The 21467-nt window shown below is 48.0% G+C and overlaps 1 protein-coding gene across 1 annotated transcript in view; it reads right to left on the bottom strand.

Moving 5' to 3' along the window:
• Positions 1 to 21467, bottom strand: part of MCMBP (minichromosome maintenance complex binding protein) — a 55797-nt gene that overhangs the window by 929 nt on the left and 33401 nt on the right. The window contains 9 exon segments of the mRNA XM_062215356.1: positions 484 to 572; positions 2892 to 3056; positions 3696 to 3829; positions 5539 to 5704; positions 9541 to 9658; positions 11401 to 11524; positions 12206 to 12378; positions 16752 to 16852; positions 19417 to 19568. Of these exon segments, the coding sequence (XP_062071340.1) occupies positions 484 to 572; positions 2892 to 3056; positions 3696 to 3829; positions 5539 to 5704; positions 9541 to 9658; positions 11401 to 11524; positions 12206 to 12378; positions 16752 to 16852; positions 19417 to 19568 (1222 nt within the window).

Genomic DNA, 21467 nt, shown 5'->3' with positions numbered 1-21467 from the left:
TCTTTGGAGTGAGGCTAGCTCCGAAGCATGGAGACCAAGCAGCAGCCTGTTCAGCTGCAGGTCACTGGGCCCCCCTTTTTTTTTTTTTGACAGGCAGAGTGGACAGTGAGAGAGAGACAGAGAGAAAGGTCTTCCTTTTGCCGTTGGTTCACCCTCCAATGGCCGCGCGCACCTGGCTGATCCGATGGCAGGAGCCAGGAGCTCCTCCTGGTCTCCCATGGGGTGCAGGGCCCAAGCACTTGGGCCATCCTCCACTGCACTCCCTGGCCACAGCAGAGAGCTGGCCTGGAAGAGGGGCAACCGGGACAGGATCGGTGCCCTGACCGGGACTAGAACCCGGTGTGCTGGCGCCGCAAGGCGGAGGATTAGCCTAGTGAGCCGCGGCGCCGGCCTGGGCCCTTTTGAGAGGTGTTTGCAAAAGGAAAAGTTGGTCTAAATTTCCGCCCACTACCCCGGGAGCGCCAGCCCTGATGGTCTGCTCACCGGGCCACCACGAGCAGCTGGTGTAGGTCGTCGGCGGTGATGCTCTGAGGGTCATTCTTACGCATTTCCACGAAGTCGTCTTCCACTGCCTTTAACAGAACAGGAAATGTACTTTAGGACTAGTTTTAAAGAGGAAATGACATCTGTTTTTCTAAGGAAAAAATGTCAGCCCTGCCTCATACAAGAGGGGCAAAAAGATTGAGAACTAGACATCACACACATGGATAATGCCGCTGATGGGGCTGGCATTCCCTGAGTGCTAGTTCAAGTTCAGGCTGCTCCACCTCTGCTCCAGCTCCCTGCTAATGCACCTGGGAAGGCAGCAGCTGATGGCCCAAGTGCTTGGACTCCAACACCTAACATGGGAGACCCAGGCTCCTGGCTTCACCTGGCCAGACCTGGCCATTGTAGCCACTTTGGGAGTGAACCAGCAGGTGGAAGGTATCTCTCCTTTTTGCAACTCTGCCTTTGAAATAAATTTTTCTTTTTTAAAGATTTACTTATTTAGTTGAAAGGCAGAGAGATCTTCCATCCACTGGTTCACTCCCCAGATGGTCACAACAGCTGGAGCTGCGCCGATCCGAAGTCAGAAGCTTCTTCTGGGTCTCCCACACGAGTGCAGGGGCCCAAGGACTAGGGCCATCTTCTACTGCTTTCCCAGGCCACAGCAGAGAGCTGGACTGAAGTGGAGCAGCTGGGACTTGAAGCAGCACCCATATGGATGCCAGCACTTCAGGTAGCGGCTTTACCCACTAAGGCACAGCATTGGCCCCAGTCAGTAAGATTTACTTATTTGAAAGGCAGGGGAGTGGGACGCAGGGAGAGAGCTTCCATCTCCTGGTTTACTTCCCAAATGGCTGCCAACAGCCAACGCTGGGCCAGACTGAAGCCAAGAGCTTCTTTCCGGGTCTCCCACATGGGTGGCAGGGGAATATGTACTTGGGCCATTTTCCACTGCCTTCCCAGGTGTGCAAGCAGGGAGCTGGCTCCAAGTGGAGCAGCCGGGACTCAGACCAGCACCTGTACGGGATAACGGCAATGCAGGCAGCGGCTTCACCCACTACAGTGCAGCACTGCCCCAAAATAAGTATTTTTTAAAAATACAATGAAAATATTCTCAACAAAGTTAAATCCGGATCATTTTGAGAAGCTCACACAAGCCAATCCGGGGAGCATTTCTGCAAGAAGCCCAGCTGGCCCTGGGTGAGGTGGAGCTCGCTCCATGGCATTGGCGTTTTCATTTTCATTTCTTCCCTAGTCCCAGCCCTGTCCTCCGTGTCAGTCTGGGAAGCCGGCAGAGCCTCTTTCCCTGCGTCATTTGTCAGAAACAATCACAAAGCAATGGTTGATTACCAGGGTAAGAGCTGCAGCAGGGGCCAGCGCTGTGGCTCAGTGGGTTAAGCAGCTGCCCACAGCAACAGTATCCCATGAGTGCTGGTTCAAGTCCCGGCTGCTACACTTCTAATCCAGCTCCTTACTAGTGCGCCTGAGAAAGGCCCAAATGCTTGAGCCACTGCACTCATGTGGGAGACCTGGGGACCATATGGGAGCCCTGGCTTCAGCCTCGCCCAGCCCTAGCTGTTGTGGCCATTTGGGAAGTGAATCAGAAGATGGAAGATCGATCTCTGTCTTTCAAATAGATTAAAAAGAAGCTAACCAAGAGCTGGGGAAGGAGATATCCACTGGTGGACCGCACATGCAGGCCATTCCTGGCCATTCAGATGGGCACACACATCTCAGAGACCTGAAGCCCTACCCTGCAGCTCTACAGGAAATGAGGCAAAGGCAGGGCTGTTGGATGCGTGGCTAAGTGTCTCAGGCTTGCCCAATGTGTACAGAGCCCTCAGCTTACACTGGGGGATTCACTGCTTCCAGGCACTTAAGGAAATTTCTGTCTAATCATCAACTAACCACAAAGCTAACAGAGACTTGTGTCCACGTGACAATGCTGACTAGAGTTAGTTCCACAGAGTCACTAGCCAACCATGGAAAGCCACGAATAGGAACAACAAACTCCAGGGATGATAAACAATTCACAAGTTTTAAATTGCATGCTTTTCTCAAGCTTAAGCCACCCTGCTTTGTTGGAATGCAAATTACTTCTGTGTTCAGCATTATCAGCACTATATAGGCTACCTGCCCTGTGGCAGCTGAGGGAGACAACACCCACATAATATTACAGTATACTATTAGAACTGTTATTTTATTATTAGTTGTTCATCTGAACTAAGCCCAATTCATAAACAACTTTTTCAGAGGTACGTGCACAAGGTCCAGGCATCCCCTGGGGATGCTGTAACCTCTCCATGCTTGATAGGGGACTACTCTATAAACAACTGAAGGAAAGTATGAGAAAGATGATTACAGCGGGCAGCAGCGGCTCCGCCCGGGGCGAGCCCTCCCGTTACCTTGGTCACGTCGTCAGAGATGCTGTAATCCAGGAACCTCAGCAGGGTCAGGTAGACGCGGAACTTGTTGAGCACAGAGGGCAGCACGGCGGCAAGCAGGCTGCTCATGTGTTCCTCCATGTTGGGTGGGACGAGCTGGGGCTGCAAGTGGACCTGGCAGTCGGCCTGCAAAGAGAAGCAGGACGTGGTCTCCCCCAAGTTCCTGATTTAATCTCCATTTTCAGGAGGGTGCAGCATCGCTAGCAGCCGCCGGGGGAGTTAGAAAACACCGTTTCTGATTTCCACGCACTACGGGACCTCCGCAGTGCTGACAGAAGATGGCTGGTTCTCAGTTACGCAGCACGCTCCCAGACAGCTGCCCAGCGAGCCTTGCCCTGTCACGGGCTCCTTCTCTCCAGTGGTGGGGGCATCAGAGACCTGGGAACCAGCAGGACTGGTCGCCAGGGCACCACGAAACACATCACCAAGGGACTAGGAGCATCTGACAAGATCTCTAAAGCATTTTTCAAATAGGCTTGGCTGAAAACAACAGGATGATACTTGGGCAAGTAACCAGCCACTTCTACCTCCCAGGCCACGACGTGGCCGTCCCTGCTGCCAGTGGCTTTGCATACCTTGCACTGTATGGACACCTGCTTCTTTGCAAATAGAAGCTTTCACCCCAAGGAAGGAACAAAATAATCAATTTCCTTATTAATAATCAGTAGCCACAGTTGTATACGAATGCAGCACATTGATTATAAGCAGCATCAAAACCCAGCGCAGGGTAACTGAGCCCCTCCAGGCACAAAGGCCCCAGCCTACCGGGAGGAGGGAGCGCCCTTCCGAGGTGATGAGAACGTTGATGTTGCAAGGGAACTCCATCTGGTGGTAGCTGAAGTCGTAATCCACCTTCTGCCAGGTTATGAGCTTGCTCAGGGCAGTCACATTGTGGACCCCTAGAAAAGTGAGACCATTTCCAGTCATTGGATTTGAACCACAAAATTAGTTTTGCTGACACAGATGTTAGGACATGAGGTTCCCACTGCTTTAATAAAGGATATAGAGCCCTCTCCAATTTACTAAATATTCCTTAGGTGATATGCTCCACAGACAACAGGGGTTTTCTGTCAAGCTAGAACCTCCTAGGGCGAAGATGTCCCCAAATCAAATGCCTAGTGTCTGATGTACCACAGGGCATAAAGGATCCAAGGTAATGTGCTCCTATGGCCTGAAATAATAATAGGGCTAAAACTTTTTTAAAAAGATTTACTTTAATTATTTGAAAGGCAGATTTACAGACAGGGAAAAAGAAGGATCTTCCATGTGCTGGTTCACTCTCCAGATAACCAGGCTGAAGCCAGGCGCTATATCGCATCCCGGTCCCCCACATAGGTGGCAGGAGCCTGAACACTTGGACCCTCTTCCACTGCTTTTCCCAGTCCACAGGCAAGGAGCTGGATAGAAGTGGGGCAGCCGGGACACAAAGCAGCACCCATATGAGATGCTGGCATCACAGGGGGCAGCTTTACCCATGATGCTACAGCAGCCCTGTAATGTTTACTGATGTTTTATACTCTCTTTATATGTACTCGGTCTGCATTACTTTTTTCTTCTACTCTTACCTCCTGAACTTATCACCAGCAGTCTCATCTCCGTTCTCTGTTTGAGCATGGATAAAAGTCTTTTCTGGGGCTGGCGCTGTGGCACAGTAGGTTAATGCCCTCGCCTGAAGCACCAGCATCCCATATGGGCGCCAGTTCAAGACCCAGCTGCTCCACTTCCAACCCAGCTTTCTGCTTTGGCCTGGGAAAGCAGTGGAAGATGGCCCAAGTCCTTGGGCCCCTGTACCTATGTAGGAGACCCGGAAAAAGCTCCTGGCTTCAGATCAGCACAGCTCCAGCTGTTGCAGCCAACTAGGGAGTGAACCATCGGATGGAAGACCTCTTTCTCTCTGCCTCTCTTCTCTCTGTGTAACTCCGACTTGCAAATAAATCAATCTTTAAAAAAAGTGTTTTCCTATAAATTTAATAACATGTTCCATAATTGAGGTTACTTCAAACTATGTGGTCTATTACATACTTTTTCAGAGGTTCCCTGAAAACTTAATACTGGAGGCAAGAGTTTGGCAGAGCAGTTAAACTATTGCTTAGGACACCGGTATCCTGTATTAGAGGGCCTGGCTCAAGTCCTGGCTCCTCTGCTTACAGTCCAGCTTCTTCCTAATGTACATCCTGGGAGGCAGCAGGTGACAGAACATGTGGGGGACCCACATGGAGCTTTGCGCTCTTGGCTGTTGAGGGTCTCTGGGGAGTGAACCACTGGACGGAAGATACCGCTTTCCCTCTTTCTGCTTTTCAAATGAAAATAAATACATAGCACAGCTGGTAGAACTTGCTGCCTGCGATGCCAGCCTCCCATATGGGCACGGGTTCGTGTCCTGATTGCTCCCCTTCCGATCCACCTCCCTGCTAATGGCCTAGGGAAAAAGCAATGGAAGATGGCCCAAGGGTTTGGGCCCCTGCACCCACATGGGAGACCCAGATGAGACTCTCGGCTTCGGCCTGGCCCAGCTGTTGTGGTCATTTGGAAAGTGAATAGCAGATGGACAATCAATCTCTTTTTTTAAAGACTTGGGTGGAGGTGGAGGACGCAGCCCCGCCCCTACCTGGGCTGTCCAGCTGACCCTGCTCCAGGAGCGTCTCGTCAACGACGAGGGAGGTGTTGCTAGGCAGCTGCAGGAGTCCGCTGACCAAGCGATTCGCTGCGTAGTCTTTGTGGGGGATGAACTTCAAATGGTTCATGTTCTCTATCGTCATCTGTAGGCGAAAAGACTGCAGAGAAGTTTTCTTATAAGCAAGGATCTACATTTCCCTGTTTAAATGTTGGGATACTTCAAGAAGTTTGTGGAGGATCAAATTGAAAGTTTGTAATGGGGGCCAGCACTGTGGGGTAGCATGTTAGGCTGCCGCCTGCAGTGCTGGCATCCCATGTGGGCGCCAGCTGGAGTCCTGGCTGCTCCACTTCCAATCCAGCTCTCTGCTATGGACTGAGAAAGCACTGGAAGATGGCCCAAGTCCTTGGGCCTCTGCACCTGCATGGGAGACCCGGAAGAAGATCCTGGCTCCTGACTGGCCCAGCTCCAGCCATTGCGGCCATTTGGGGAGTGAACCAGCAGATGGAAGACCTCTCTCTCTCTCTGCCTCTCTGCCTTTTAAATAAATAAGTAAATAATAAATATTTAAAAGTTTTTAATGGTGTTAACAAATTTTCATAATACATTTTCCATAAACTTTTTGAAGACCCTCTATATATACAACTTCAAAATTTATTGCACAAAATAAATTTACCTTTTATTTCCATTTTTCCATAAACTTTAAGTGCCCTCATCTATGAGGAATTAAGCAGTGTTTTACGTGGGAAGAATGAACTTGAAGATTTCTGAGAGAACAGTGACATGGTTTCTAAAGTCTTTAAGAAGTGAAAGTACTATCTTCACCCCATACCAGAATCTCAGTCATTCTATGAGCTTCCCAATTCTCAGAATAGCTTGGTCAGTGTTCTTGAAGAGTAATTTTTATTTTACCAATGAAACAAATGGTAGGCAACAAAAGACACATGTATCATACAGCCAGAAGTTTAACTTCTTTATGTAACACAGACTAGGGAAACAGAAAACGAGAAGTTCATTTCATTCACCAAGAAAGCGAAAGAAATCCTCGCTATGCCCTCTGAATGAACACACTACTCATTCATCAGAGGATGCCGGGCGCGGAGACAGGGAGCAGGCCCACAGCTCACATCCCTGAGGCCTTCACCCAGGGTGGGATCTGCCAGACGTCTCTGAGCTCAGCCCCTCATCACCCAGTCTGGGTTCCACCAACTGCACGGCGCTCCAGCCTACAGAGCAGCGTGTGGTGGGTGAGAGGAGACAGTCGAGGGGTACAGTGCACTGCCAATGTTTGATTTTTGTACTATAGCTCAAGATTCTGAGAAAATGGGGGCGATGGGGAGTCCATGTCATCAATACACGAGAACAGCCCCTAAAGAAGCAAGGTGGCCCTGGGAGGGGGCTCACCTTGGCCCTGACACGCCAGACCAAAACTATTGTGTGTACTGAGACATGATGGGGCAAGCATTACACACAAGAGCAGTACCAAGGAACGGATATGACAACCAGGCAGAAGCAAGCAAACCCAGTGGAACCTAACACACTACTTTACTTGGATAACCTTTCACACTGAAAAACGTAACTCAAAATTCATGTTCTAAGCAACTGCACCTTGAATGTTCCTTCCACTGTTCTCACCAGCGCTCACTCTGTAACAAGCCGAGCACAGCGCTGCCTCAGCACCTCTGCGCCTGCTCCTTCACAGTCATCAGCGAACACCAGTGTCAGCTGGGCCTTCTCTGACCCCGCCATGGCTTGGCACCGTGTGCAGCCTCGTCCACTGCCAGCACGCGCACGGCCCTCTGCTCTGTCCTGCAGGGCGCTACGTGTGTGCTGTGTATCAGTCTGTGCTTTAGTGTTCCACCACAGACACCTGAACTCCATGTGGGCAAGAAAGCTCTCATTTCAGTGATTCTCAGAATGCAGCCCAGAGTCTGAAGAATTGCTGAAATTCTTTCACATGCACCATGAGATCAAAATTGTGCATGGACTAAAAAATAATCCTTTCAGGAGCTGGAACAGTAGTGTAGCGTGTTGAGCAGAAGCTGGAGATGCCAGCATCCCATATCAGAACGCCAAGTCCTGCCCGCTCTTCTCCTAATCCAGCTAAATGCTAATGTGCCTGGGAAAGCAGAAGATCATCCAAGTGCTTGGGCCACTGCTGCCCACGTGGCAGACCAGGACGGAACTCTTGGCTCTGGGCTTTTACGGAAATTTGGGGAGTGAACAAGGGGATGGAAGAGCGTTCTGTTTTCTCCGTCATTCTGCCTTTTAAATAAATAAAGCTTTAAAAAAACCACCAAAACATCTTTTCAATGCACAAGACCAGTGAAGTCTCCCACAGCAGAGTCAGCAAAGTTCTGGTAGGGCTTCAAACCCACACCGCACCCCTGAAGGAAATGCCAGAGGGGCTGCCCCAGCCCAGTATGGAAGCAGCGTGCCCAGCTATATGGAAAGGCAAAAGCCCTCACACACTTCAACCAAACATCCACTACAACAGACTGGTGGCACAAATGCCAGCCGTCTCCCATTAATCCAGACAGGGGAGAGATTTGCAAAAATACAAGACAATGTCACTTTAGTAATTTTTTGCGTTTGGGAAAAGCTGTTTTGGTTTTTGTTTTTTTTGGAGAATGCTTATATTCTTATGTAATTGATGTCCTATTTTAAATAAATGACCATGTTAATAAACCCTCTGGTTTTAATTTCCAGTGTGGTAAATTAATGTTAAATACAAACCCACATGGAAAAATATAGCTCGCTGGGACCTCAGCACTTTCTCCAGAGTGCGTGCTGCTGGAGGGCCCAGGCGCCCGCCCAGGAGACACTGAGGAAGCACCGGCTGCCCTGGAATTCCCTAAGAGGCGAGCGCTGTCTTCAGTCGCACAGCTCATCAGAAACAACTCCCTGTGCCGAGATCTCACCACACAAACACCGCACTCCAGGTGCCCTGGCCAAGTCAGAGCAGCTCAGCCTGATAAGCTGAGACTGAGGTGACAGACAAAGACCACTGCTGCTCAGCTACGGGAGTTCTGTTCCTGTAAGTTAGCTCACTTAGATTTAACATTTTGATGCACACAAAGGATACAAACTGCACAAATAAACTGACAACAGAGACTATGATTTTAAGGGACTTACAATTGTGTTAGAGGAATTCATGCTAGGCAATAAAAAAGTGTAATGCATAGGAGAGAGTACACTTAAAATTTACTATTATTTTTTAAAGTAATTTAAAAGACATGAGCCCAGCCACCAACACTGCCTCCCAAGGGCTGCATGAGCAGAAGCTGGAGTCTGGGGCCGGAGCTGGGTATCAAACCCAGGCACCCCAAAATGGGACACAGGTCTATTAACACTAGGTTGAACGCCTAGCCCTGAGAGTACATTTTAAATTACATGACCTGCAAAGGTTTGTTTTCCATTTAATCAGATTTTTTTGCCATCTTCTACTGCTTTCCCAGGCCATCAGCAGGGAGCTGGATTGGAAGTGGGCAGTCAGGACTCGAACCAGTGTCCATATGGGATGCCGGCGCCACAGGCAGAGGCTTAACCTACTATACCACAGCACCAGCTCCAAAATCAATTTGTTAAAATCTAAAAGTTAGGGCTGGTGTTTGGTCTAGCAATTAAGATGCCATTGGGATGCCTGTATCCCAAATCTGAGCACCTGCGTTTGAGTGCTGGCTCTGCTCTGGAGTCCAGCTTCCTGCTAACAGACCCTGGGAATCAGTGGTGACTGCTCAGATAGGCAGGTCCCTGCCACGGATGTGGGAGACAACCCAGACTGAGTTCCTGTTTCCCACCTTCAGCTTGGCCCAGTCCCAGCAGCTGCAGGATTCTGGGGGAGGGAATTAGAGGATGGAGCTCTCTTTCTTTCTCTGCCTCCCCAGTAAATAAATAAAAGTTTGCAAGGTAAATATTTGGGTTGAATCAAAGATAGTCAGATGGACCTGCTGTGTGCTTAGGTTTATAATACATATTTATATTGATTGGTCTTACCGCTGGAACAAGATGTTGAATAATTCGATATAAGTGTTCTGTGAAGGTGCTGTTTCGTGGGCAACCACTCAGGTTAACTGTAAATTTTCCTAGAGGAAGAACATCTCTTCTTGTATATCTAGAAAAAATAAAAATAGATCAATCTGAAGCGGTTTCCTTCAAAAAACAGGTAAAAATTAACTTGTGAATAAAAACAAAGCAGACTCCTCTGACCAGCTATTGTAGAGACCAGAGTAACGTCCATAAAGATAACAGGCAGCACTCACAAGTGCTGGTCCCGGACCGCAGCTGGGCTAGTGCGTCAGCGTGTTTTCATTTAACCCCAACATTTGGCAGTGGGTGCGCCTGGTTTTACAGTTGAGAAAGTGTGAGGCACAGAGATTCTGAAGTACAGAGTATCCCTTTATCCAAAACACTTGGAGCCAACAGTGCTTGTCCATTTTTTTCAGACTTTGGAATATGTGCATAGATGGCCAGATGATCAGCCCTCATCTGGAAAGCCCAAATCCAGCAGCAAGCAGCATGTGTGCGGGCTCGCGGCAGGTCTGCAGCAGTATGGGTTTTTAGATGAGGGATGTGCGAGCCGCTGGGAAGTGAAGAAGCAAGGACTGGAAGCAGGCAGTCTGGTACCAGAGGCTGTGACCCCACCCACTACCTACAGCTGGCCTCAGATGCCCTCCAGGAAAAGTAAGATTTATAGCACACATAGGGTACAGCAGTGTCACTGACACCATTTAGGGAAAGGGTTACACTGTGGTACAACTGCACACTAAACTCCTGTGCTGTCATGAAGTTCAGAGAAAATTACGATAGGAAACTGTTCAATGTATGTTAAATGCTGAAAGCAAGATGTGCACCCGTGTAACTGAGGTCTACGGAGAGGCGCACAGTACACAGGTGGAAACAAAGCAATATGAACACAGGTTCAACACGCTAACTCTGATCATCTCCAAGTGAACAAACTATATTTGCAGGTAACTCCTGCAAGGGGGCTACAAAAAGGTCACGGAAAAATGGCAAGCTAGTGCAAAAGTACTTAGAAATCGAGACATAGTTTTCCCATTTATGCATTTTTTCCCATGGACTTCTGAAGACCCACATTTTTCTCCTTTACGTTTCTGGAGGGGCATATTACTCTCAAAATCAGAAAACAAAGGAATATATTGGAGGCAAAAGTGAGATGCACAAATGCCATTGTCCAAGTTAAATGGGCATATGAGGTACCCCTCCAACTGTTTTTAGACAGTCTTGAAATGTATAAACAGAACTTTCAGTGTAAAAAAGACATGATAGCTTATTTTGGGGCCAGCATTGTGTCACAGCAGGGTTAAACAGCTGCCTGCAACACCAGCATCCCATATGGGCGTCGGTTCGTGTCCTGGCTGCTCCACTTCCAAGCCAGCTCCCTGCTACGGTGCCTGAGAAAGCAGCAGACGATGACCAAGTACTTGGGCCCATGCCACCAACATGGGAGACCTGCATGGTTCAGCCCTGGCCTTTGCAGCCATCTGGAGAGTGAACCAGTGGATGGAAGATCTCTGTCTCTCCCTCTCTCTAATTCTGCCTTTCAAAGAAATAAATCTTAAAATTTTTTTTCATTAGGAAAAAAAAAAAAAAAAAACAGCTTATTTTACTCATCAGATAGGTCCTTTATTTGATACTGGCTCTAAAATTCAAGGGAACATAATCAAAATGTGGAACTGTGAGAAAAGGCGTTTGTTACCTGGTATGGCACTCGTCACAATGAACAAATAAAAACTATAAGGTAATGGGCCTAAGACACGAAAGTCAGAAATGTCCTGCTCTTTTCCACTTTCTGCACCCCACCAAACTCCAAGGACCCCAGGAACGAGCACTTACACTGTAGAGATGAGGTGCAATATAAGGTATTCCGCAGCCAGACTATCTCCCAAGAGGGCGTGAGTGAGGAATCCAAGCAGTTCTGCTCTGACTGGAGACAGCTCAGACATGAAACTTGAGACAACTGGAGGAGGAAGAGAGATCAGACTCAGAATACACGCTCCGGTCCCCTGTGGTTCCTTGCAATGACGTGGGAAGCAGCAGCATGAAACACGTTCCCAGTGTGGACTTAACTACTGCTCAGTAAGTAGTGACAGTTCAAACTTGGGTTCTTTCAGGCCTGGAGCTGTGGCGCAGGGGTTAAGCCACCTTCTGCAGTGCCAGAGACTTATATGGGCAAGAGACTTATATGGGCACCAATCAAGTCCCGGCTGCTCTGCTTCCAATCCAGCTCCCTGCTGATGGCCTGGGTCCTTGGGACCCTGCAACCCACTTGGAGACCCAGAAGAAGCTCTTGGCCTCTGGCTTCGGCCTGGCACAGACTCGGCCATTGCAGTCATTTGGGGACTGAACCAGCAGATGGAAGATCTCTTTTTCTTTCTCTGTCTCTCCTCTCTCTCTCTGTAACACTTTCAAATAAATAAATCTTGAAAAAATAAATAAAAACAATTTAAGTCCTTGCTTCCCCTGCCCCATTTCAAAGAGAATCAATCTAAGAGGAAAACTGGGCAAAACAGCAGCCATTCCTGGTAGGGCAAATTTCCCGATGAAGGCAGGAGGAGCTGCTCTGAATTTCACAGGAGTACTTGGCTCGGGCACCCGGGGCACCTGGGGCACCTGGGGGGCTCCAGGCTTCTGCACTTACAGGTTTTGCTCTCTTCTTTATTAAGGCAGGTCGGCAGCAAAGGGTTGATGTGCTGCAACTTCTGGGCTAAAACCACGTGAATCCTGGGCACCAGCGAGGCAGGCGGGCTGTGCACGCGCTGCTCTTCGGCTGCGTCTGTGCACTCCATCGGGTCCAGCAGCGCAGAGGCATCCCTGTGGAGAGATGACTCGGCTCAGTATCCAGGGGCCTCCTCGGTGGAGGCACCAAAATAAAATGCATCTCCGAAGACAAAACGAGCATTCACACCAGGAGCATTTTTACATGTACGTCGCCTTAAAGAAAAGAAATTGGCTCCTCTTTTTCAAAATGTTACAGCATACAGGTTTTAGAGCAGTTAAGTCATATGATATAATGGACTTCTTCCATTCTTCAAGAACAACAAAATTTTTATTCAGTGTGCTAACACTGCAATAAATGAAATGTAGGATGTCACTCACACAGCAATTCAAAACAAACGTACTCTTTCTTGAACTATAAGCTGAGATGGCAAATACTACGTAGCACACTTCTAAACCTGGGGTCTTTTTCTGAAAAGCCATCCAGTACCTATTATTCAGTGTGTAGAGAACCTACTAAAATCTATGTAGCTAACTGTTCTTGAATTTCATTCGTACATGATATATCCCTTGACTAGCGTGTAGAAGCAATGAAAATCAAGTGTGGATTTGCTAAATAAATTAGCAGATTTATTGAGATGATTGCAACATGACCAAATTGTTTTTAGATTGTCAGACATATAGCCTCTCCAGTATGTTCTTCTGTTAACACAAGAATAATAACTACCTCTGACATAAAACACCCATGTATTGGACAATGGTCAACACTTTGTACACACCAATTCATAAAAACCTCACATCCACTGTTACTTAACAATGACAAAGCCAAGGCCAGGGTCTCCCAGGAAGTGGGAGGCCAAATCAGGTCTTAGCCTGTGCATCAAGAATGAGGTAATTATAGTAGGAAAATCACCATAATCAGAAATAGGAAGACGAACAATTATATATATTGTTATAAGGGATTAGTATTTAGGGTTGAAGGTGTCTAAAATATTTGCACCATTATTTTTGTGTGGAATAACTGCCCAAGTTCTTCCTGTGCAGAAACCAAGAAAAACAGCCAATATTCAACAAGACAGTACTGTTTTCATTTGGTATCAATATTAATGTTTTCTATACTTAAAAAAAAAAAAGGATGGAGAAAAAGCTATGATGTGAAACAATCAGCCACAAACAGATCTACATGTAACGAATGCTGGACTCACACTGAGGGGAAGGAAAGTGACCTGAGTAACTCTGGAACATATGACATCTGACCATATGACATCATTCTAGAATGAAGAACGGAAACGCGCCAAGTGCAGATACCAGGCTGCTACTATGGTGGGATGGGTTACCAGTTCTGAACTTTCCCTCCATGCACCACAGAACTGAATGAGTGGCAGGCTGAGGGTGACAGGAGTCAAGTTTCTCTGTAGAGAAGGGAATTAGACACACGGAAAGGACAACAGAATAAATACCACCTGTGATGCGACGTGAACTTGGGGTTTGTCACAGACTGAGAAACGAGGACGTGTGTGTGTGAATGTGGATATGTAGGTGGATACATGTGCATCCTAGCTCTAACCCAATACCAGTGACCATTCGGCACTCAGTTTTTTGTTTTTGTTTTTGTTTTTTTTTTTGGGGGGGGGGGCAGGCAGAGTGGACAGTGAGAGAGAGAGAGACAGAGAGAAAGGTCTTCCTTTTTCCGTTGGTTCACCCCCCAATGTCCGCTGCGGCTGCCGCGCTGCAGCTGGTGCACCGTGCCAATCCGAAGCCAGGAGCCAGGTGCCTCCCCTGGTCTCCCATGCAGGTGCAGGGCCCAAGCACTTAGACCATCCTCCACTGCCTTCCCGGGCCACAGCAGAGAGCTGGCCTGGAAGAGGGGCAACCGGGACAGAACCGGCGCCCCGACTGGGACTAGAACCCAGGGTGCCGGTGCCGCAGGCAGAGGATTAGCCTATTGAGCTGCGGCGCTGGCCAGCTTGATTTCTAAACACAATTCCTCATTAAAATAAAGTGTGGTCCTTGAAAAAATGGAAAGCACAAGAAGAAGAGATTGAAAAAGTTTCATGTATCAGAAAACAAATGGTAAAAAATAGTAAGAGGGCCAGTGCTGTGCCATAGCAGGTAAAGCTGCCACCTGAAATGTCAGCATCCTGTGTGGGCACCAGTTTGTGCCTTGGCTGCTCTACTTCCAATCCAATTCCCTGCTAAAGGCCTGGGAAAAGCAGTGGAAGATGGTCCAAGTACTTGAATCTCTGCCACCCACGTGGGAGACCTGGTTGAAGCTCCTGGCTCCATCCTGGCCCAGCCCTGGATGTTGTGACCATCTGGTGAAGAGAACCAGCAGATGGAAGCTCTGTCTCTCCCTCTCTCTCTGGTTGACTCTGACTTTGAAAATAAATAAACCTTTGGGGCTGGCGCTGTGGCCTGAAGCACCAGCATCCCATATAGATGCCAGTTCAAGTCCTGGCTGCTCCACTTCCAATCCAGCTCTCTGCTATGGCCTGGGAAAACAGTGGAAGAAGGCCCAAGTCCTTGGGCCCCTGCACCCACGTGGGAGACCCAGAAGAAGCTCCTGGCTCCTGACTTCGGATCAGCTCAGCTCTGGCCATTGCCGTTATTTGGGGAGTGAACGAGTGGATGGAAGACCTCTCTCTCTCTCTGGCTTTACCTGTCTCTGTAACTCTGTCTTTCAAATAAATAAATTTTTTTTTTTGACAGGCAGAGTGGACAGTGAGAGAGAGAGAGAGAGAGAAAGGTCTTCCTTTTTGCCATTGGTTCACCCTCCAATGGCCGCATCGCGCTGATCCGAAGCCAGGAGCCAGGTGTTTCTCCTGGTCTCCCATGCGGGTGCAGGGCCCAAGCATTTGGGCCATCCTCCATTGCACTCCCGGGCCGTAGCAGAGAGCTGGCCTGGAAGAGGGGCAAGCGGGATAGAATCCGGTGCCCCGACCAGGACTAGAACCCGGGGTGCTGGCACCACAGGCAGAGGATTAGACTATTGAGTCGCAGCGCCGGCCAAAAATAAATCTTAAAAAAAAGAAATAAATCTTTTTTTTTTTAAAGATTTTATTTATTTATTTATTTATTTGAGAGTCAGAGTTACAGACAGTGAGAAGGAGAGACAGGGAGAAAGGTCTTCCATCCTCTGGTTCACTCCCCAAATAGCTGCAACTGAAGGAGTTGCGCTGATCCAAAGCCAGGAGCCAGGAGCTTCCTCTGGTCTCCCACATGGGTACAGGGGCCCAAGGACTTGAGCCATCTTCTATGGTTTTCCCAAGCTATAGCAGAGAGCTGAACTGCTGTGGCCCGGGAAGGCAGTGGAGGAGGCCCAAATGCTTGGGCCCTGCACCTGCATGGGAGACCAGGAGGAGGCACCTGGCTTCTGGCTTCAGATTGGCACATCGCACCAGCCATGGCGGCCATTTTGGGGGTGAACCAAAGGAAGGAAGACCTTTCTCTGTCTCTCTCTCTAACTCTGCCTGTCAAAAAAAAAAAAAAAAAGAAAGAAAGAAAGAAAAGAAAAAAGAAAACGAAAATGAAAAAGAAAAAGAAAAAAAAGGAAAAGAATAACAGCAACAACTTTATGGGGCATGCGCTGTGGCATAGCAGGTAAGCCTGCAGTGCCGGCATCCCATATGGGCGCCGGTTCACATCCCAGCTGCTCCACTTCTGATCCAGCTCTCTGCTATGGCCTGGGAAAGCAGTGGAAGATGGCCCAAGTCCTTAGGCCCCTGCATCCATGTGGGAGACCCAGAAGAAGCTCCTGGCTCCTGGCTTTGGATTGGCACAGCTCCGGCCGTTGTGGCCATCTGGGGAGGAACCAGCGGATGAAAGACTCACTCTCTCTCTCTCTCTGTCTCTCCCTCTCTCTCAGGTTGACTCTTTGAAAATAAATAAATCTTTTCAAAATTTTTAAAAAGTAAGGCTAGGGTGGGCAATTAGCGCAGTGGCCAAGTCACTGCTCAGGATGCACTCCATCGTGGAGTGCCCTGCTTGTGTCCCAGCAACTCTGCTTCCAATCCAGCTTCCTACTAATGTGCACTCTGGAAGCAGTAGATGATAGCTTAAGTACTTGGGTCTCTGACACCCACATGGGAGACCTCAATGGAATTCTGGGCTTCTGGCTTCAGCCAGGCCCAGTACTGGTTGTTGCAGGCATCTGGGAAGTGAACCAATAGACAGAAAAGCCTCTGCCTTTCAAATAAAATGAAATTGTTTTTAAAGTGGAGTGGGAGTGGGTAGACAGACATTACAGTACAGCAGATTAAGAGATTCTGGTTCTAAGTAGAAAGTCTTTTGCTCTCACTGAAGTATTTAGGAGTAAAAGCACCTGATGTCTGCACCTCAAGTGCTTCACAAACGTGTGCACACAGAGAACAAATGGTTGACAGAGGACATGGTGCACAAATACAGGAAGGGGAAATGGAGCTCTTTACACCTATCCTGTGGCTTTTCTAAGAAAGAGCAAACAGACTCACCTGTCGTCATGGTTCAGTACACTGAGCACAGGATCCACAGACAGTATGCCATACAACTCCAGAATGTCATTTACTTTGAAACAGTCCCAATCTTCATACACCTAACAAAGAGATCACACGAAATCATTTTATTAGGATTAAATGACACAAAACAGCCTAAAACATAATTCCTTTGAGACCAAGAGGGGTGAGGTACCTGCTTAAAATCCTTCTTGCTAGTTAGCAAGTAAGTTAAAAACTGAAATATAGTACTACTGACTCCCTGATCAATGTCTGTCTTCAATCTACCCCACACTTCGTGAAAAGGCTTTTCCATAGGTTAACTGGTTTTTTGTTGTTGTTGTTGTTTTTTAAAGATTTATTTATTTGAAAGACAGAGTTACAGAAAGAGGTAGAGGTCTTCCATCCGCTGGTTCATTCCCCAGATGACCACAACAGCTAAAGCTGGGCATATTCAAAGTCAGGAGCCAGGAGTTTCTTCTGGGTCTCCCACATGGATGCAGGGGCCCAAGGACTTGGGCCATCTTCTACTGCTTTCCCAGGCCATAGCAGAGAGCTGGATTGGAAGAGGGGCAGCTGGGACTAGAACTGGCACCCATGTGGGATGCCAGCACTTCAGGCTGGGACTTTAACCTACTGGGACTTTAACCTGCAGCAACACAGCACCAGCCACCCCACAGGTTAACTTAATTAAATCTAGAAACATGGGGCTGGCACCGTGACTCACTTGGTTAATCCTCCACCCGCGTCGCCGGCATCCCATATGGGCACCGGGTTCTAGTCCTAGCTGTTCCTCTTCCAGTCCAGCTCTCTGCTGTGGCCCGGGAGAACAGTGGAGGATGGACCAAGTGCTTGGGCTCCTGTACCTGCATGGGAGACCAGGAAGAAGCACCTGACTCCTGGCTTCGGATCAGTGCAGTGCCGGCCATTTGGGGAGGGAACCAACAGAAGGAAGACCTTCTTCTCTCTGTCTCCCTCTCTCTCACTCTCTAACTCTAGCTGTCAAATAAATAATAATAATAATAATAAAAAGAAAGGCTCTGTTAATTTAAAAAAAAAAAACTAGAATAAATTATCTCAAAAACTGTGAATCATACTAAGAGAAGGGGGGGGGAAAGCACCCCAAGATGATTAATTTTGGACTTATTCACAAAACATGAAACATTAAGGGCCCGTGCTGTGGCTTAACAGGCTAATCCTCTGCCTTGCGGCGCCGGCACACCGGGTTCTAGTCCCGGTTGGGGCGCCGGATTCTATCCCGGTTGCCCCTCTTCCAGGCCAGCTCTCTGCTATGGCCCAGGAAGGCAGTGGAGGATGGCCCAAGTGCTTGGGCCCTGCACCCGCATGGGAGACCAGGAAAAGCACCTGGCTCCTGGCTTCGGATCAGCGCGATGCGCTAGCCGCAGCGGCTATTGGAGGGTGAACCAACGGCAAAAAGGAAGACCTTTCTCTCTGTCTCTCTCTCACTATCCACTCTGCCTGTCAAAAAAAAAAAAAAAAAAAATTAAGATTAACACACATTTAAAATGGCCAAGAGATTTTTCACAACAAAAACCTCTGAAAATTGTCTCTGGGGGCCAGCACTGTAGCACAGCAGGTTAAGATATGGCCTGCAAAGCTGGCATCCCACATGAGTGCTGGTTCAAGCCCCGGTTGCTCCACTTCAGATCCATCTCCCTGCTATTGCATTGGAGAAGACAGTGGGAGACAGCCAAGTACATGGGCACCTGCCGCCCACATGGGAGACCAGGATGGAACTCCCGGCTTCAGCCTGGCCCAGATTTGGCTTTTGTGGTCATTTGGAGAGTAAACCGAAGGATGGAAGATCTGTCACTCTGCCTTTTAAATAAAGTAACAACAACAACAACAACAACAACAACAACAAAGAACCTGTCTTATCAGAGACTTTAGTTAACTGTCAAAGCCTCTTCCTTGTGAGACCTGACTCTGGAAGCACAGCAGGGGATGAAGTGGCCACTCTGGCCCTGTGTTATGTAACTGAAGTGCCATTTAAGTAGCTACCACAAAGAACGAGAATGGAAGAGAACTTTGTTCACCTATCAGATAGGAGAACTGGTAACAGCTCTCCCCCCATTCTTCTAATTCAAATACAAGTGAGGAATGGGTTTTAACAGAAGAAAGGCAAACTGCAGTAGGTACTATGAAGCTAGAAAGGATACAGTGCAGTAGGTATGTGGCCTACACTGGAGTGTCTTGGCTCAATGCCTGAGTTTGGCTCCTTACTCCAGCTTTCTGCTAATGGCGACCCTGGGAGGCAGTGATGGTGGCTCAAATAGTCGACATCTGCCACCCATGACCTGGACTGGGTTCCAGGGCTCTGCTGTGGGTATTTGGAGAGCAAGCCAATGGATGAGCATGCATCTCCTCTCCCTGCCTCTCAAATAAGTAAATACATAAATGTCCACAGTGTCCAGAGAGCAGTACAGCCCCGCCACCTGCCGACATCTGATTCTGCTCCACTGAGGCCAATGTCAGATTTCTGACCTACAAGCTGTAAGGTTAATATTTTTGTTGCCTAAGGCCACTAAGTTTGTAGAAATTTCTGTAGCAGCAAAAGGAAAACAATACGGATGCTAAGAGCATACCATTTCAATTTTCAAGATACAGTGTCAATGTCAACACAGGGTCAATGAAAGTTTACCACCTTCACAAGGCATGCAGGTCCCTTCTCTCCCGGCAGTGGGAAATTCAGATCGAAAGGCGAAGACAGGTTCAGGGAGTTCAGTTGCTGCCCAGCAGAAGCTTCAGTCTCTAAGCGCTTTGGCTCTCCGCACCACTGAAGACCACCAACACTCCCTAAATGCAAAGGATAACACTGCACTTAGTCATTGCTAATGTCTTGGGAATACTTCAAAAATGCCTTTCACATTTGATATAATGATGGTTCTCAGCCTGAAAAGTTCAAGTTGTCATTTCTTAGTACCACAATATACTAACAAAACTCTTTGTTTGACATGCAAGAGAACAAAGTAAAATCTGAATATCTTTTTTTTCGTATTAAGAAAGGGTAACTAATTCCTCCCCTCAAATCTCAACAATGTACTTTTAAACTTGCTATTCGGACATTTGGTGTGGTTACTTTGACATCTGTGACCTAAGAATACATACAAAACACTTTGGTAGATCATAAACTTCTAGTTATTAAGCAGAATAAAACTATACAGCAATGAATTCATTGACCAGATATTTCCTAACCTCCACTATATACCTGGAATGAGACCAATTGTCAAGGACAGAGATCATTAAAAGATAGCCCCCACCCCTGAAGCAGCTACAACCTATAGCTGATAGCTAGAATCAAAACACAGCACCCCTGTTACTCAGCAATAAAGAGAAGTCCACTACTGAGAAAAGCCACTCTCCAGAGTTCTACATAACGTATGGTTCCATGTATATACTATTCTTCTGATGATAAAACTGTAGACTTTGAAGATAGACTTGTGGCTGCTAGGAGTTAGGGATTAAGACCAGAGGGAAAAGGCAGGAAAGAGGTGGGTATGATTCGGCAACAGGAGAGATCTGGGTAACAAATTGTTCCTTATCTTGACTGGGGTAGTGGTCACATGAATCTATAAATGTTAGTAAAACTGCACAGAACTAAACACATGCAAGTAAGTGTGTGAGAAAAAATGTGACTTCTGAGGGGCAGGCATTTGGCACAGCAGTGTTTTATTTAAGATTTATTTATTTGAAAGGCAGAGTTAGAGAGGGTGCTGAAGGGGTAAAGGGGCAGGCAGGGAGAGAGAGACAGAGATAGAGATCTTTCTTTCATCCTCTGGTTCATTCCCTAAATAGCTGCAATGGCCAGGGCTGAGACAGGTTGAAGTCACAAGCCTGGAATTCTACCCAGGACTCTCACATGGGTGGCAGGGGCCCGTGTACCTGGGCCACCTTCTGTTGCTCTCCCAAACACATTAACAAGGAGCTGAACAGCAAGTGAAACAGCTGAAACCTGAACCAGCATTCATACAGGATGACAGCATCACGGGCAGTAGCTTAACTGGCTGTGCCACAATGTCCACCTGGCACAGTAAAATGACACTTGGGATACCACATTCTGTATTGCAATGCTTGGTTCTAGTGTCAGCTCCACTTCTGATTCCAGCTTACTGCTAATGTGCACCCTCAGATAGTACTGAGCCTGCCACCCACATGGAAGACCCAGCTTGAGTTCTGGGCTCCTGGCTTTGGCCTTGCCCAGCCCCAGCTGTTGAAGGCATTTGAAGAGGGAACCAGTAGATGAGAGATCTCCTTTTTTACTTTCCAAATAAATAACACTCTGCATAAGGTTGATAACCTGGCCGGCGCTGTGGCTTAACAGGCTAACCCTCCGCCTTGCAGCGGCAGCACACCGGGTTCTAGTCCCGGTTGGGGCGCCAGATTCTATCCCGGTTGCCACTCTTCCAGGCCAGCTCTCTGCTATGGCCCGGGAAGGCAGTGGAGGATGCCCCAAGTGCTTGGGCCCTGCACCCGCATGGGAGACCAGAAGCACCTGGCTCCTGGCTTCGGATTGGCACGATGAGCCAGCCGCAGCAGCCATTGGAGGGTGAACCAATGGCAAAAAGGAGGACCTGTCTCTCTCTCTCTCTCACTGTCCACTCTGCCTGTCAAAAAAAAAAAAGGGGGGGGGTGATAACCGGTATCAGTTCCATTCCCTGGTTATCCTACCTTACAATAATTATGCAATATATTATA

Source organism: Lepus europaeus, chromosome 17 (assembly GCF_033115175.1).
Source record: "Lepus europaeus isolate LE1 chromosome 17, mLepTim1.pri, whole genome shotgun sequence".
NCBI lineage: Eukaryota > Metazoa > Chordata > Mammalia > Lagomorpha > Leporidae > Lepus > Lepus europaeus.
This window is presented reverse-complemented; position numbering and strand designations above follow the sequence as displayed.